Source organism: Pseudorca crassidens, chromosome 16 (genome assembly GCF_039906515.1).
Source record: "Pseudorca crassidens isolate mPseCra1 chromosome 16, mPseCra1.hap1, whole genome shotgun sequence".
NCBI lineage: Eukaryota > Metazoa > Chordata > Mammalia > Artiodactyla > Delphinidae > Pseudorca > Pseudorca crassidens.
This window is the reverse complement of record NC_090311.1, coordinates 81,693,852-81,711,778: the sequence shown is the minus strand read 5'-3', so window position 1 is coordinate 81,711,778 and position 17,927 is coordinate 81,693,852. Positions and strand designations below refer to the sequence as shown.

Below are 17,927 nucleotides of genomic sequence, written 5' to 3'. Positions count from 1 at the left end.
TCGTCTGTTTTCCTCAAAAGTAGCTTAAAGCCCGAAGTTTTCAGGAATGTGGAGTGGTGTTAAATTCTTAAAGATGATGTTTTTGAGAGTGTAATGGGAAGTCCTCATGAATAGATTTATAGCAAATGCAAAAGCACACATGGCTGTTACCAGCCACCTTTGAGAAAAAAAGTTAGCGGATGAAAGCAGGAGATCATGGGTAGACTGTGAAACTGTACACAGATTTCATATCTGTGATTTTGTACACTTTTTCCACACAGAGATCCAGTTACTCAGCAGATTTTTGAAGGAGTCTTTCTAAGTTCCTCCAAACGTTAAGAAACCTTATGTTAACGTATAATGCCGTGGAAGTGAATTAGGAAGGGCTTGGGCTAACTGAGTTTAAATATGGACTCTTCCAGTGACCTGACGTCACCGGTCCTAGGTCCCTAGAACCTAAAGGGATGGTTAGAGATCCCATTCTGTAGACACACCAAATGTCTCTTCTTCCCCTGAGCTTTGACTAAAATTTGCTTGGTGGACAACTTGGCTGTCTTTGGGCCAGAATCGTGATAGGGTTTTTGGTAAAAGAGACCCGAGCTATTTGTTTGGGAACCAGATGACCCTTGCAGGTTCTGTACGTGAAGGAACTTAGATTGTTATATGGGAAATATCTTAATTGTGTCTGCCTCTCTGAGTGGAAATTTTCGTTTGTTTAGATTGAATATATGTATAATATGAACCTTTTGAAGGGAAACTTCTTTCTAAAATTACAAAATTTTTTTTTCTCGGGTTTTTCTGTGAGCTGAGCCTTCACATCTCTAATCATTTATCTTTGATTCATCTTATTAATTATGTTATCAGGATCCCAGTTAAACATGCATTTGCATTTTTTGTTTCTCTCCAAGGTCTTCTTCTTTCTAGTTTATTCTTGCCTCTCTCTGAGTATGGTTATTTCTCTTCAGCCACTTTTGCCTGTGAATTTCTAAGCTTGAAATTCGTAATTAACTTCCTTCCTCTTTTATTAAACAATGGTGATAATCCCTTTGGGAGGCATCCCCACAGCAGTGCAAAAAGCCTGTATTAGTTCATAGGAGGCCTCAGTTTAGTTTCCGTTCTATTGGTTCCCATCACCCGCGTCACACCTGGCACGTATAGCATCACGGTGTGAGGTTTGATGGATGAAATTCTTTCTGCTTCCCAGGTGCTTGATGTATGACACAGGAGAACCGGATCTCTAAGTTTCATTGCCACCCACGCATTCATCATTTTAATTTTTTTATTGAAGTATAGTTGGTTTACAGTGTTGTGTTCATTTCCGCTGTACAGCAGGTGATTCAGTTATATATATATGTACATTTTTTTATGTTCTTTTCCATTATGGTTTATCATAAGATATTGAATATAATTCCCTGAGCTATACAGTAGGACCTTGTTGTTTATCCATCCTATATATAAAAGCTTACATCTGCTAATCCCAACCTCCCACTCCGACCCTCCCCCCACCCCCTCCCCGCTGGCAACCACAGCTCTGTTCTCTATGTCTGTGAGTCTGTTTCTGTTTCGTAAATAGGTTCATTTGTGTCATATTTTAGATTCCATGTACAAACGATACCAGATGGTATTTGTCTTTCTTTTTCTGACTTACTTCACTGAGTATTGTAATCTCTCTGGTCCATCCATGTTGCTGCAAATGGCATTATTTCATTCTTTTTCATGGCTGAGTAGTATTCCATTGTATACATGTACCACATCTTCTTTATCCATTCATCTGTTGCGTGCATCCATCATTTTAATAAGCATTTATCGAGCACTTACAATATGCCAGGCACCGTGCTCACCTTTGTGTTCCAGAATGAATCAGACAGTCCCTGCCAGAGAGGAAGTCTCCATGTTACTCCAGTTACTCTAGTCCCTACTGGTCTTGAATTCCCATGATTCTCTCCAGCATTGTTCCCTTTTTTTCTTGCTTTCAACTATTTCTGATTTCCTTCTCCTATTTTTATCCATGCAGTTATTTTTTAGAAATCCTTACTGATGCTACTTCCTTTTCTACCTGTCTCTCCATTTGCTTTTTATACTCCCGTAACAATACTCCCTTAACAGAGCCCCTAGGTGGGAATACAATGACAACGTCAACGGTATTTCAGACCGAATTGCAACAGGCAGTTTTCTGACATGCTGATTTGTTGGAGCAGGGACTTGCTTCTGTATTATAAGGTGGGTACATGTGAATCTTAGGTATTTGACAGGTGTTTGACAGGACAGTCAGTGCCTGTCCTAGTCCCTTGCTACATTTCATCATTTGGACTCAGGGCTTTTGAAGACCTTGGTGTGTGCACACTTGTGCACACTCATACACTCTTTCCTGAAGATTAAGCTAAGCATAGTGGTAAGTGGGATGCCAAGATTCCTGGAGGAGTGCCCTTGGCCGTGGGGGGGGGGTGAGGGGGTTGTTTGTGGTGTGGGCCTGTATCCTGTATTGTAGAATGTTTCACATCCATCAGCATTGTCTTTTGTGCCCCTGTACCTCCCACACCTGTTTTTTTTTTCTTCATTTTTAAGAAAATTTCTGCTTTATTGAGGTATAATTGACAAACAAAATTGTAAGATATTTAAAGTATACATCTTAGTGATTGAAGTTTTGTATATTTGGGTCTTGTTTAAGAAACCTTTCGCCATCCTGAGTCACAAAGACATTCTCCTGCTTCTTCTTCCATTAGCCTCATTGTTTTATTTTTCCATTTATATCTTTCCACACCTGTGTTTAAACGTCCCTGGGTGGGAGTTGTACTACCCTCAGTTACCTGAACAACTTCAGCATTACGTTATGATCTGAAAATAGCGTGTTATTGTTGTGATTATTAGAACTGAATTGGAATTAGTGGAACTTAATTCTCTTATTCATATTAGCCTCATATAAATCCTTATGGGTTTAAAAGTGAGTGCTGTTGGGATTCCTTCTTCCTTTGATCTTTATTGTATATATTTAGCGTATATTTATTAGATCCCTTGACCAGGTGCGCAGATTCGCTCTAGCTTTTATGGATTTGATATGTTCTTTGAAAGGAAGGAATGATCCCCTGTATGTTGTCCCTTTCTCTTCAGTAACAAGTGTTGGTTTCTCTCCTTTATACGCCAAGGCTGCACGTGCATTTCGTCTGATCATCTGGGCACTTTGTGTGGCTAACCCAGCACCATCTCTGTTTCACAGATGAAGACGCAGAGGCTTAGGGAGAATGGGCGCCTTGTCCGAAGTCACACAGACATGAGGGGTCGGGGCCAGGATTTGAATCCCTTTCTCCTGCGATTTCACCTTTTATGTGGCTTTATGTTCTTCATGAACCTGATTCCCAAACATGAGGTTTTTCCACCCTCCCTCACCCTCACCACCCCCTACCTCAGTACCACACTCAGAGTCATGACTATGAAACAAAAGTCTACTAACAGGATCTCTTGATGCTCTTGAGTGTCCTGAAAAGAGAGGCTGTTTTCATTTTTGAAATTTCTGAGTACACGCTCTGTATTTCATGCCTGAAATGATGATCTGCTGCCTGCAGTTTTCCTACACCTGATGGATCATTGAAATTGCTAGGAGGTTCTATAGGTTATCACCCCTGTGATACTTACATATTTTGTATTAAAACCCAAGTTCTTTATTTTGGAAGGATGACTGACAGGGACTTAGCATACTACCACAAATGAGAAAAAGGTTGAGCTATAGCAATTCAACTGGATACATATTTGGTAACTTCAAATCACTTTTTGATATTTTTTTCAAAGAACCATGATTAGTTCAACTTCCTGTTCACAAATGCTTAAATGTCAGTGTTTTCCTTTGTACTCCTATAAGTTCAGGCATTAATAGTATATTGATACCCCAGTCAGAGTTCCTGGGGGAGAACCACGATAAGCCCTGTTTGCCTGTAAGAATTTACTAATATGCCACCCTATTAATTACATGGAATTAACTTGCAAAATGTGATGGCCATTCTAAGCTTCTCTCGAGTGAGTTTTTGAACTTTAAATAAACAACATTTATTATATTCTTTAATTCAGCGTTTTGCAAGATTAAGACTGATTCTTTTTTTGTTTTTCTGAGTCCCACTTTGTGAGGTTTTGCAGAATTCAATTTTATTGGTGCTGTGACCTATTTTATACTGTCACAGTCCTTTCAATGCTTAATTTTATAAGAAATGTCTTGTTTTCCTCTTTGGCTTTGCCATGAGTTATGGCCTCCTGCCATTTTTGCTGTGCACTTCCTCTTCTTTGAAGCTGCCATATGTTTTGCAACCCAAGAGAGACAATTCTTTTTGAGAGATCCTTTGTTGCTAATTTGGTTTTTCAGGTTTTCCTAGCTCTTGTAAAGGAGAGAGAGTATGCTCGTAAGTGTTTTCTGCCCTCATGATTTTGTCGCACCAAATTTTGCTGCCCAGGTCCCACCATAGTTCTGGGGAGGGCCAGCCTGCCTCATCCACTTTCCTTCCAGATTTTTATGTAATTGGGGAGGGTTGGATCCCTGTTGGGATGGACAATTCTAAGCCAATACACTGCAATTTAATATTTATAGCATGGCAGAAACAATCAAGAATTGCTTAAAGATCTACTGACTTGACATCAAAAATGTGTAAACCAGATATGCTGATAGCTCACATACTCACATAGTTATAGAAGGTAATTTTATTTGTCTTTTGACATTAAACTGTCCAAAGTTTTTATAACTCATTAACAACTGATTGCATACTTTGCTTTTAAATTTAATGATAACCAGACTTCTTTTCTTTTCATTTGCCAAATGATGTTAAACTTTTGGTTATTTTACGCTGTTTTGAGCAGCTCTCTTTTCATCTGTGTTACTAAAGCTGCTTTACACTTTATGTATTTCTAAATATTATATTGCCTTTCCCAAGAAAGAGTCTAATGCAAATATATTATGACTTCAGGGTATAATTAATGAAAGGAAGCCTGGTCCTGCTGGGACAAGGTGACTGAGTCCCAGAGTCTTGAGTCTCTTTTTTTCTTTTTTAAAAATAAATTTATTTATTTATTTTTGGCTGCGTTGGGTCTTCGTTGCGGTGCGCGGGCTTCTCACTGTGGTGGCTTCTCTTGTTGCAGAGCACGGGCTCTAGGCGCGCGGGCTTCAGTAGTTGTAGCACGCGGGCTCAGTAGTTGTGGTTCTTGGGCTCTAAAGCGCAGGCTCAGTAGTTGTGGAGCATGGGTTTAGTTGCTCCGTGGCATGTGGAATCTTCCCAGACCAGGGATCCAACCCGTGTCTCCCGCATTGGCAGGCGGATTCTTAACCACTGGGCCACCAGGGAAGTCCTTGAGCCTCTTTTTAACTTTGTATCTGATCCAGCATTTGACTTTGGTCCATGTGTCCCAATTGTATCAGCAAGACACATAAATTAGCATTTGGCGAATGTCTTTTTGCCCTTCACCCAACCCTGTATTCTTTTCAGAGACTGAGGAACAGTAGGGACTGAATACCAAACTCCAGGTCTGCCCTGAGAAGGTCACCCAACACTGAAATCCCCCAGTGTCTGGAATCCTGAGAATGCAGCAGCCTTCAGAGGTGAAGTAATTTTCCTGACGGATTACACAAGAATCCTCTGATGTTGAAGCTTATGAAATTCCTGGAGTTGCTCTAGTGGGTTTTTTTTTTTTCTTTTCAATTTTTAATTTATTTCACAAAATATCATAAGAATAAAACACATTTGAAAAATCGAACAAAAACTGTCCATCATCCAACTTTTGTAGCAGAGCCCCTGGGTGCATTTTTGCTGTCCCCTCCAGTGCCTGGACCACATGTAGGCATTTTTCACACTTGTACTCAGAGTATGGGCACAACTGTACCTTCTTAGCCTTATGTGACAGTAATGAAAGCGTTACATCATTCAATCCTTATGGCTGTACGTTCAGAAAAATGAATCATCCTATTCTACGGATGCTGAAACGGAGGCTCAGTGAGCTGGGAGCGTTGTGGATGGGAGTGAACAGCTGGAACGCGACTCAGACCTGTCTGTTTCCAGAGCTGGATTCCTCATCACGTATTTCCATTTCCTTGTTGTAACACAGCGTTCCGGTTTAGTATTTAGAATCTGTATAACATTCTAAGGATCAATATACCATGACCTCCTTAACTCTCTCCTTATTTTGATTCGGTTAATGATCAGTTTATGAATTCCTTTCTGAAGATGAAGTGAGAATGGGATTTCTGGGCCAAAAAGCACAATCATTTTATGACTTGATACATCCTGCAAAGACTTTCCAAAAGATTATACCAGTTTAATTGATACTCCCAGTCCATTCTTTCCAACACTAAAGGTTATTTCTTAAAAAAATTATGTAGCATCATAACAATAATGAAATGGTATTTGATTGATGATTTATTTTGGCATATATTTGACTAATAATGAGGTTGAACTTGCTTTTTTGGTGCCTTTATGATTTTTTCCATTGTGTGTTGTCCATAACCCTTGTCCTATTTTGGGGGGAGTGGTGGGGGGAACTTGATGGTTTCCTAATCTTTACCTAATATGGTTATTATTGTTTTTTCCTGTTTGTATGTTGTGTGTATATGTGTGAAATTAATCCAGTATCATGATTAATAAAGGACCAAGAGGAGAAATCTTTATAAACAATGATAACATGTTGAGGTAACAGAGTGAATTCTGAAATCTCTTGAGGCTTACGGTGCAAAGCATTTAACAAGCAACGTAGGTTTTCCTGAGTAGAGGCAGTTTGCACCCGGTGTATTAACATTCACTGGCCCTGGCCTTTAAAACAACTGTGATGTAGAGGGAACAGCTGCAATTGGGACCATAATAGACCAATCTCGCTTTTGACAAGAAATCTGTGGAAGGGAGCGTTTTACATTTTCACGACCATTAAAATAAAGAAGCTGAGAGAAACGTGCAGTGTCATGTCCATTGCCTTACTTTTTCTGTACGATGCATCTTACATTGAGTACTTCACTGTATTTTGGCCTTTTAAAAAAATTTCCCATTTACTTAAATAGATCCATTAGAAAAACCGCTCCTGCCGGTAGGAATTTTTTTCTTCCCAAGCATGCTGTTATCTCACGGACTAAAGGAGCGTGTCTGCTGATGGTGTGTAGGGCCGCTGAGGCTGCAGTTTGTGCGAGAGTCACAGGACTTGGTGATGGAGGCTGGCCTGGCGTGGTGAGGGCCAGACGGATGGGGTGACCTTGGAAACTGTCACTGGCTTTTCATGGAGAGCAGTTGGGCCTGCGGCATGTCTCTCCCCTTCTCTTCACAGACAATAAGCGGTGCTGGGTGTTAAGTCAAAGATCCCTTTCCACGGACGATGTGTCATCACCGTAAATGACTACGATTGGGGTTTAGGAAGGCACCGCCTTGCCTACTGCCGCTCTTGGGTATCAGATTCTCCCACCGCCCCAATCACCTGTTCCTATGCCTTTTGGCTGTGGGTTTCTTTCCTCTACCTTTGGAATATCCCGCACCCTCATCCACCCAAGTGCTCACTCCCTACGTCCCTTCTGGGCGTTACCCTGACCGCTTCCTCTGACCTGCTCAACTTCCCTCGGTCTCCGCGTGCTCGGATGCAGCATGTGAAGTGCTCCCTCATCTCTCCAGGAGCAGCTCCCCTGAGATCTCTGTGAAGACGCTCTCTAGCAGCAGAGCTCACTGACTTCCTCTCTATATACTCTTCTTTTCTTTTGAATTTATTTTTGGCTGCGTTGGGTCTTTGTTGCCGTGCACAGGCTTTCTCTAGTTGCGGCGAGCGGGGGCTACTCTTTGTTGCGGTGCGCGGGCTTCTCAACGCGGTGGCTTCTCTCGTTGTGGAGCATGGGCTCCAGGCACGCGGGCTTCAGTAGTTGTGGCTCGTGGGCTCAGTAGTTGTGGCTCGCGGGCCCTAGGACGCAGGCTCAGTAGCTGTGGCGCACGGGCTTAGTTGTTCCGCGGCATGTGGGATCTTCCCGGACCAGGGCTCGAACCTGTGACCCCTGCATTGGCAGCTGGATTCTTAACCACTGCGCCACCAGGGAGGCCCCTCTCTGTATACTCTGTGTCCTCCTTGAACCTGTATTTTTAGTCCAAGACATTTTGTTCTTGTCCTGCCTGGAGCTTGGCTTGATACTGTTAAGGGGATCTTTATCCCAACCCTCTCCAGTGTTCCATGATTATTCATTCCATTTTGCCACGTTTAATGGAATATTTAACAGCGTCTGTGAAGAAGCCTGAAGACAATAAATAAATGCTCTCTTTGGTACTGAAGGGGTTTTATAGAGTATAAAATTGAGGGCACATTTTCCTCAGGAGCCCTGACATTAATATTCATCATGAGCCCCACAGAAGAAGCTATTATATTTTAGCATAGTGGCGTTTACCATACGTTTCCAAGTCCCTTGCAATGGTGCTTCTCATCGTGACAATTAGGAAGGTCATCTTGTGTTGCCAGGCTGTGTGATACCTCAACCAGCTCATGGCTGTCGTTGGGAAATGCGCCAGAGCGCTGGTGTGCGCATACATACAGGGAAGACGTGATGCTGCTTATTCCAAAGGAGAGCTGTTTACGTCTGACCACAAACACGGAACGCGCCTGTCGTTTGGCCTCAGATACTGTGTGGACACAGAGATGGAAACTTCTGAAGTAAATCCTCCTCTGTGTTCTTTGTGACTCAGTTATATGAGGTGATTTTTCCTTTCTTGAAGCATGACGGTGATGGGGTCTCCAAAACCTTGTGTAGAGACATTGGACTTCAAGACACTGGTTTGTTATCTTTTTTTCTGCCTTACTTTAAAAAACAGATGATCTGCATTTAAGTACGGGAACGATAATTGTATTTAATTCTCCACGTATGAACTTGGATGACAGGATGAGGTGAGGAGATGACCCTGAGTCCGGGTGATGGGGCTTTTGTGGAGCTTGTGAAGGGACAAACCTACCGTAGAGCTAAAGCAGGTATTTCTTGGGAACCTGATAATGCAGTTGGAGGAGTGGGTCACGGGAGCTTAGGCTGGAGGAAATGCTTCTTCATGGGCCTTGGGAACAGCAAATTAGGTTTGCCATGGTGGGAATGTTAATAAATTTCTGCGGACGAACAGCCCCTCACTTTCCTTCTTTCTGTCCCTAAGCTGCTTTGCTCTGAATTGTGAGAGGCTAAACTGCTGTATTCAGGCCTTTAGAATTTGCAAACACTTATCAATAGATGGGAAAGTTGGATAGAAAGCCTTGGATTCATTCGTTTGTACATATGTCTCCATAGTTTTCAAATTCCTTACGTGGGAGAACAGTGGAGAAGAGTCTGTGTCCCCTGAAACATCTGATTATTGCCATTTGATACCATTAATGCCTCAATTTAAAAAATTAACCTGTTCATTCAGCTTTATTCATGGAATCCAGACAGTGTGGAGAGCTGCCTCTTCCAGACCTTTCTTGGGTGTGAGCTGTGCTCCAGTGGCAGATTCACCATCTTTCTGGAATGGTTTGCAGTCAGATTTTCCAGAGGCAAAGAGTCCACATCCCTCAAGGTGCTTTCTGGGCTAATGAATTGCTTTTTAATTAATTTACTCTCAAAAATGATCCTTGTAAATTGAGAGTGATAGAGAGGAATAAAACATCGTAATAGCCCTGCTACACATAAATGGAGAAAAAAAACCCCACAGTGCTTATGTAAACAAGAGGGCAAACCATTATAGCATGAATGTGAGAAAGGGCTCCTTCCTTCTTTCTCCCACTCTTTTTTGCCCTTTGGCCTAAAGCTGTTAACCTTGGGTGAATGTCTCTGTTGTCCTCTTGTATTATATCCCAAATTCTGTTTGATGCTGACAGGGATGGAGCTCTGAGTCTGTCTCAAGAGTTATGTGTAAGGTTGTGTAATGTCCTTTCTCTGACTGTAAGTTTTTACTCGGTATGTAATGGTCTTAGATGGATGTATTTTGAAGGACTGTCAGCTTATGTTTAAAATTTCTGTGCAACAGGGTTTCTTGTAGGACCTGCCTGGTCCCTCATTCGGCTGGATAGCTACAGCGGGGGTTGAGGACCTCGTAGGTGCCAGGCGCCGGGGAAGGAAGGGTGAAAAGATCTGATTCCTGCCTCGAGATGCTTGTGACCATTGGTGGCGGAGGCAAGCAGGACACCGAGTGGAGAGGGATGAAATAAAGAAACAGAGGCTGATGAGAGAGCTGAGATGAGGACTGCTACGCGTGCCTTGCAAGAGCCGGAGAGAGTTTCCCAGAGAAGGCAAAGTGTGAGCCTCTCAGCAAGAGGAGAGCACAGACTCAGGGGTCTGGGGAGCACGTCGTGTTTGGGGCTTGATGGGGTCGAATCCCAGCCCTGCCATGTAGCAGCTGTGCATCTTTGGACAAGTTTCCCAATCTCTCTGAGTATCAGTGCTCTCCTCTGTAATACAGAAATAAGATTCCTGCTAATATGGGCCTTACAGGGCAGTGAGAGGTGGAAATGAAATCATACATGTGACGGATGTGGCTTAGTGCCCTGGCACGTAGTCAGGACTCAATCCATCTTACTTAATGTTATTATTGATCTAGCTGGTTGAAGGGTCCAAGAATGAGAACGACAGGAGATGAGGCTGAAGAAGTGGGGAAGAGCCAGACCATGAGATGCCTTTTAGCCGTGCTGGAAATTTCTAGATTTTTCCAAGGTGGTGGTTAGCCATTAAAGAAACTTGATTTCTGTGACCTCAGCTGCTTCTGAACATTGTTACCTTATAAAGTAGATGATTAGGTACAGTCACATATAAATGTTTCCATCTTAAATAACTAACATTACACACCTATTATGGCTAAAATGAAAAGTACTGACAATGCCAAGTGCTGACAATATCGTGGAGTGACTCGATGTCTCATATGTTGCTGGTGGGATGTAAAAGGGTAGAGCCATTCTGGAAAATGGCTTTGCAGCTTCTTATAAAGTTAAACATTGCACTTGCCAGGTGACCCAACAATTCAATTTCTAGATATTTATCCTATAGGAATAAGTAGTTATGTGCATGCAAAGCCGTGTAACAAATGTTTATAGCAGCATGATTTACAATTGCCTGTAATTGGAAACCAGCAAGATGTCCTTCAGTGGATGAGTGGAGTAACAGACTATGGTCCATCCACACAGTAGAATGCTACTCAGCAAGTGAAAGGAGCAACTATTAATATGACAACACTTGGGTGCATCTAAAATGCATTATGCCACATCGGAGAAGCTGACTCCAAAGGCTTTATCCTGCACGACTCTATTTATATGACACTCTGGACAGCCCAGACCTCCGGGGACAAGGTCAGGGGGTTGAGGAAGGTCTTGGCCGAAAAGAGGCAAAACAAGGGAATCTTTGGGGATGTTGGGATTGCCCTGTACCTGTTTATAGTGATGGTTACAGGAATCCATCCATGGGCTAAAACCCACAGAACTGTACACACACACACACACACAAAGAAGTAAATCTTACTGTACATAAATAAAAAATCTTTAAAAACTCTAATAGCTCATTAACTGCATGCATTACCTGTTTTATCTCATTTAATCTTCCAACAGGTCGATGCTGTTATCTTTATTATCATATTATCTACTACTATTATTGTTATTGACTAAGCTGAGGCTTCGTGAGGTTTGGCCCAAGGTCACATCCCTTCCGGAAGGCGGAGCCTGGCACCAGCCAGGTCTGTGTCCCTCTTTAGGCCTGAGGGATTGCATGCCGGCCCTCAGGGAGGTGGAGAGGGGCAGTAGCCACTTTTCTTGGCCTCACGGCCAGGCTGCACAGTAGTTATCCAGCTGACGGTCAGTGTCTGGTGCTCTGTATACCCTGCTGTTTCAAATTTTACAAATGGGATAAGGTTTTTTTTTTTTGTTTTGCGGTACGCGGGCCCCTCACTGCTGTGGCCTTGCCCGTTGCGGAGCACAGGCTCCGGACACGCAGGCTCAGCGGCCATGGCTCACGGGCCCAGCCGCTCCGCGGCATGTGGGATCCTCCCGGACTGGGGCACGAACCCGTGTCCCCTGCATCGGCAGGTGGACTCTCAACCACTGCGCCACCAGGGAAGCCCCAAATGGGATAAGTTTGAAATGGCTTTTGTAAGTGCTTAGTCTCAGAGAGGGAATTGGCCATTCCCTATTTCATCCCTAACTTCTTAACTTATACTATTGGCTAAGTTCAATTTGGCTTCTTTTCAAGGAAATACTACTTCCCTAGAGGGTGTTTACAGTGACACTGTGAAAATCTCGTGCAATTGTTGTCCAGTTCACAGCTTTCACTTGGGCCCCTTAAATATCATTCAGGTTGTAACCCAGGCAGCTCCGTGGCTGAGTAGAGCCGGTAATTCATCAACATAGTCAGACTTAGAGCAGAGGGTGGGAGATACCTCCTTAGAGAAAAAAAGAGCAAAATATTAAACAAAGAGGAACAGTAAAAAAAAGATGAAAAAATTGAAATCTTTTTTCAGATTTCATAGTTACTTGTTTAAACATCTAGTTTCCCAACCTTTGTGACAGCTTTTTGAGATCGTTAGTCTCCCCACACACAACCCCCGGGTCTGTGCTCTGCATATAGAATAGGGGCTTAGTAAAGCCTGGATGAACTAGGTGGATGCTGAATTTGAGAACTGAATGGAGTTTGTGACGTGAGGTGTTTCAAAGTATTATTCACCCAACAGTCCTATATTCAGAATCATTCATGTCCCAACTCCTGGGTAGGTACTTTTGGAGATTTTTAGGAATAATTCCTTATAAAGTCCTATGAAGCATGTATTCTCTTTCCTGAGGCCAGCATGACGAGCTGACTTTCTGAGTATGGGCACCGGCAGAGCAGAGGCTGTATGGTCAGATACATGCAAACTCAGATTCTGATTGTGCTGTGTTATGAAGTGGGACCCGAGATGGGGTAGCTGTTTCACTTCTGTGTGCCTCAGTTTCTGCCTCATTTACTCATGTAACCAGCAGGGGATCCCTGAAACATACACAATTTGGAGGTAGGTCTTATTTAAGAAAAACGACATGAAATTATGAATCAAAATTAGTTACAGGGCTTGGGGGGGACCCATGAAGGTGAGGGGCCCTGGGGTGTATGTATTATTAGATTTATGGAAAATCTGCCCTTGTTTTCGATTAATTTTTGTAGCAGTCACTCTGTGTCCAGGCTTCAGAGATGGGAGAACTCTGGGAGATACAGCAGAAAAGAGACAATTGCAGTACAGCCTGAGAAGTGCTGTGATGGTGAAGCATGGGTGCCAGGGAAAGATTTCTGGAATAAATGATACCTAAGCTGTGACTTAGGACACGGAAAAGTTGAAACAGAAAAGTATGGGAAGCACATTTGGGGCAGGAGAAAGCAGGGCTTGGAGGTGAGAAGAAGACAGAGTTTCGGGTGAAGTAGAAAAGAAGAGCTTTGTTGCTTTGCCAAAGGCAAAGCGGGGGCACAGTGGACTCATGCTTCTCAAAACTGTGTGTCCCATCCCAGGAGGATTTGGTGAGGAGTTTTATAGCAACGGGTTCGAGGTCGGGTTTGCTGATAAGGATTATGGTGTGTGCAGGGCCTGCACTCCTTTAATCTGGCCTCAGGTGGCCTGATGAGTTTCTGTGGTTCCTTTCATCTGGCCTCAGGCGGTCTCCTGAAGAGCTTCTCTGGTTCCTGTTGAGTTTGCAGTTCTTGTGTGAGGCTGGAAGTCCAAGGTCAAGGTGTCTGCAGGGCTGGTTCCTCCTGAAGCTTCTCTCCTTGGCTTGTAGACAGCCATCTCTTCCCTGCGTCTTCGCATTGTCCTGTGTGTGTGTGTGTGTGTGTGTGTGCGCGTGCTCCAAATTTCCTCTTCTCATAAGGACACCAGTCATATTGGAATAGGACCCATCCCAGTGACCTCATTTTACCCTAATTACCTCTCTAAAGAACCTATGTCTAACTGCAGTCACATTTTGAGGCACAAGGGTTGGGACGTCAACATATGAATTTGGGGGGAGCACAGTTCAGGCCATACCGGGTCACTCAATGCTACATTTCTTTTTTTAAAATAAATTTATTTATTTTATTTATTTTTGTCTGTGTTGGGTCTTTGTTGCTGCGTGCGGGCTTTCTCCAGTTGTGGCGAGCGGGGGCTAATCTCCGTTGTGGTGCGTGGGCTTCTCACTGCAGTGGCTTCTCCCGTTGCGGAGCACTGGCTCTAGACGCGTGGGCTCAGTAGTTGCGGCACGTGGGCTCGGTAGTTGCGGCTCGCGGGCTCTAGAGCGCAGGCTCAGTAGTTGTGGCGCATGGGCTTGGTTGCTCTGCGGCATGTGGGATCTTCCCAGACCAGGGCTGGAACCCGTGTCCCCTGCGTTGGCAGGCGGATTCTTAACCACTGCGCCACCAGGGAAGTCCCAATGCTACATTTTATAGTAAGGGAACTTAAAATCAGGTCATTGCCTAACACTCTCTGGGGCCTCTGCTCACATGCAGGGAATAACACAGCCCCGTCCCTTGGCTGGGCAGGCTTCCGGGGCTGGGCCTCCCTCGCTGTCAGACCCCCTCTCTCCCACACACCCCGAGCCCTCCTTCCATCTTACTCATCTAGCTGCACGAGGCTGGGCGCCTTCAGAGTCTGTCCCCACATTCTGGATGCTTCCCTGCAGTTGTACACGGTGCTGTCTCTTTGCCCTTCCAGCCTCAAGTTGAGTCCTGCCCCCTACCAAGCCCCCTGACCATCCCACTGGAGCCCCGCTGCACCACCCTTCTCCACAGAGCTCTTTGCACTGGCTTACAGGGCTTCCTTTCCCCCGTCACCAATGCATTTCCAGCACCACCGAAGTGGTCCCCAGGGGATAGTGCCACTCAGATATTTGCTGAATGAATGAATAAAGTTAGATAAGTCAGAAGAAGACAGAGTTCCCAAAGTCCAAGACTCTTTTTTTCAAATGGAACCCATTGCAGGGAGGCAACTTGCCCAAGGTCCCATGCTAGGGAGAGGCGGCAGCAGGCTGTTCTGACTTGGGCGCTTGGCCTTTCTGTGACCAGGACTATTTTAACAAGAAAAGGTTACTTAACCTTTCTTGACCTGGGTATCAACAGATACTACTTGTTGTGCAGATACCGCTTGGGGGCTCGTGATACATGTTACTTATCACAAGCAGATGACATTTTTGTCCACAGTGTGACCTGGAGACGTGCACAGATGCCCTGTTTCTCCCTTTTCCTTGCATATCATACGTGATATCTTGGAGCAAGTTTTGGGCAACATCGAACTCTGGCCACTGGACTATATTCTGTGATGCAGGAATTATGCTTGTCTCATCCCCTGCAGTGCGTTGCGTGCAGCAGGCCTACCGTAAATGTTTGCAGAGTGAAACAGTGACTAAATGAGCAAATATTTAATGATAAGAGCTGACAGTCTTTTGAAGTTTCCTAAGGCAGCACTTCTCAAACTTTAATGTGTCTCTGAATCACCTGGTGAGCTTGTTAAAATGCTGACTCCTTTTTTTTTTAATTGAAACTTTTTTTTATTGAAGTATAGTTGATTTACAATGTTGTGTTAGTTTCTAGTGTACAGCAAAGTGGTTCAGTGATACATATATATATATATTTTTTTCTTTCTCATTATAGGTTATTACAGGATATTAAATATAGTTCCCTGTGATATACAGTATGACCTTGTTGTTTATCTATTTTATATATAGTAGTGTGTATCTGTTAATCCCACACTCCAAATTTATCCTTCCCCCACCCCCGTTTTCCCTTTGGTAACCAGTTTATTTTCTATGTCTGTGAGTCTGTTTCTGTTTTGTAGATAAGTTCATTCGTGTCCTAGTTTAGATCGCACGTATGTGTGATATCATATGGTATTTGTCTTTCTCTGTCTGACGTACTTCACTCAGTATGATCATCTCTTGGTCCATCCATGTTGCTGCAAATGGCAAGATTTCATTCTTTTTTATGCCTGAGTGGTTAAAATGCCAATTCTGATTCAGGAGGGCGTAGGGGCCTGAAAGTCTACGTTTCTACCAGCCTCCAGGCTCTGCTGCCACTGGTGCCTAGGCCTTCCTCTGCCCAGCTGGGCTCTGGTGTATGTGCTGGGATGTCTGCCAGCAGGATCAGGGGCAGTCTTGTGAGCTGATTTGTTGTTGGAAGGCCTGGGTTCTTATTCTCGTTTGTCCAAAAATGAGATATGCGACTTTCAACAGGTTACTTAACCTTTCTTGACCTGGGTATCAACAGACACTGCTTGTTGTGCAGATACTGCTTGCGGGGCTCGTGATACATGTTACTTATCACAACAATCCTGCAAGGTTTCCAGAATTAGCCTGATTTTACAGAAGAGGACACTGATGCTCAGAGAGGTTAAACGACATGCCCACGATGCCCAAGGTGCCCAGGTCAGCAACCTGCAGGGCTTTGAGGATGGGTGTGTGTGTGTGTGTGTGTGTGTGTATATCTCATATCACTTTGCTTGTCAAATAATCATTTGGGTTCTATGCAGGTATGTACCTTTAAGTTAAAGACAAAGATTGTAGGTAACTGTGAGCTTGCAAAGGAGTCCAGATGCTTTTTTTTTTTTTTTTTGTACGCAGGCCTCTCACCTCTGCGACCCCTCCCGCCGCGGAGCACAGGCTCCAGACGCGCAGGCCCGGCGGCCACGGCCCACGGGCCCAGCAGCTCCGCGGCACACGGGATCCTCCCGGACCGGGGCACGAACCCGAGCCCCCCGCACCGGCAGGCGGACCCCCAACCACTGTGCCACCAGGGAAGCCCCAGATGCTTTTTTGATCTCCAGTATGATATTTATCTTTTAACCACCATAGCCCTTTGATCTTGTCCTGGGGTACTAATTTCGTGCTCTCGTGGGCACATGCACAGTTTTCTTCTGTAGGTTGGAGACTATTAAGAGCAGGACTGTGTCTTGCTTCCTACTTTATTCCCTCCAGTTCCCAATCATTATATTTTTGGTGTGGTTTGAGCTGAACAGGATTTGGGAAGCACGGGGCCGGCTCTATCCCTAAAAGACCTCTCCCAGCACTCACTATGGTATCAAAAAGGTCAGCAAACCTGGGGGTGCTTGAGGTTTCTCTCTCTTGATTAATTTTGACTTACGGTATTTTCTTTCTTTTTTTTAACATCTTTATGGGAGTATAATTGCTTTACAATGGTATGTTAGTTTCAGCTTTATAACAAAGTGAATCAGTTATACATATACATATATGTTCCCATATCTCTTCCCTCTTGCGTCTCCCTCCCTCCCACCCTCCCTACCCCACCCCTCTAGGTGGTCACAGAGCACCGAGCTGATCTCCCTGTGCTATGCGGCTGCTTCCCACTAGCTCTCTATTTTACGTTTGGTAGTGGAAGAGGAAATGCCCGCGTGTGGGAGAGGGCTTGGGCGGCTTGCTAAGAGCCGGAGTCAGCTAGGACCGGGTTGGCACGTGCTCAGTGCTCCAGGCGGGGCACGGAGGGAGGCAGGGTTGGGGGGCAGGATCCAGGAATATACCCGTCAGGTCTGTTTGTTCCGTCCCTGCTGGCATCATCGATGGCTAAATCAGGGGACAGACGGAGGCATAAGGTATGATCCTAAGACAGACAGCCCTTAGGGAAGGAGGGATGACGGCAGAGTTTGCCATCAAGCAAATCTGGTGTCTTTTGAAAGACTTGCCTGTCTGTGAAACGATGTCTCAAGCAAGCTCAGGCTTGAGTTGTTTAAAATTCCAGCAAACCAGAAATGCCCCTCATATGTCTCTGGGATGATGAAAATCTTCCAGAGTTGTACAGAGCACAAAATAGGACCTCTCCTTTCACCCTGATGGGGTATATTCTGAAATAACTGTGTGGATACTGACAGGTTGAAAAAAAACAAACGCCAGAGATATTGGCACTAGATGAATGCAAAGGACATCGTCACTCTATTAAGAAATGCACTAAAAAAAGGAAAAAAAGTTTTTTCTGTGTTTTATAAAGTTGCACAAGAGTAATATATCAGAATTGATTGAAATATGGTAAAGTA

At 44.2% G+C, this 17,927-nt stretch overlaps 1 protein-coding gene across 4 annotated transcripts in view; it reads left to right on the top strand.

The window, feature by feature from the left end:
* The window catches only part of DISC1 (DISC1 scaffold protein), a 347,388-nt gene that overhangs the window by 160,416 nt on the left and 169,045 nt on the right, over positions 1 to 17,927 (top strand). Inside the window, exons 10-11 of one of the 4 annotated variants that reach the window (XM_067711096.1) lie at positions 2,086 to 2,199; positions 3,123 to 5,413. The exons of 2 other annotated variants lie outside the window; for them this stretch is intronic. In XM_067711096.1, coding sequence (XP_067567197.1) covers positions 2,086 to 2,156 — 71 coding nt within the window. In that variant the 3' untranslated portion in view covers positions 2,157 to 2,199; positions 3,123 to 5,413. Of the gene's footprint in view, positions 1 to 2,085; positions 5,414 to 17,927 lie in introns of those variants that run through there. One more of the 4 variants, XM_067711095.1, reaches the window with a different exon arrangement.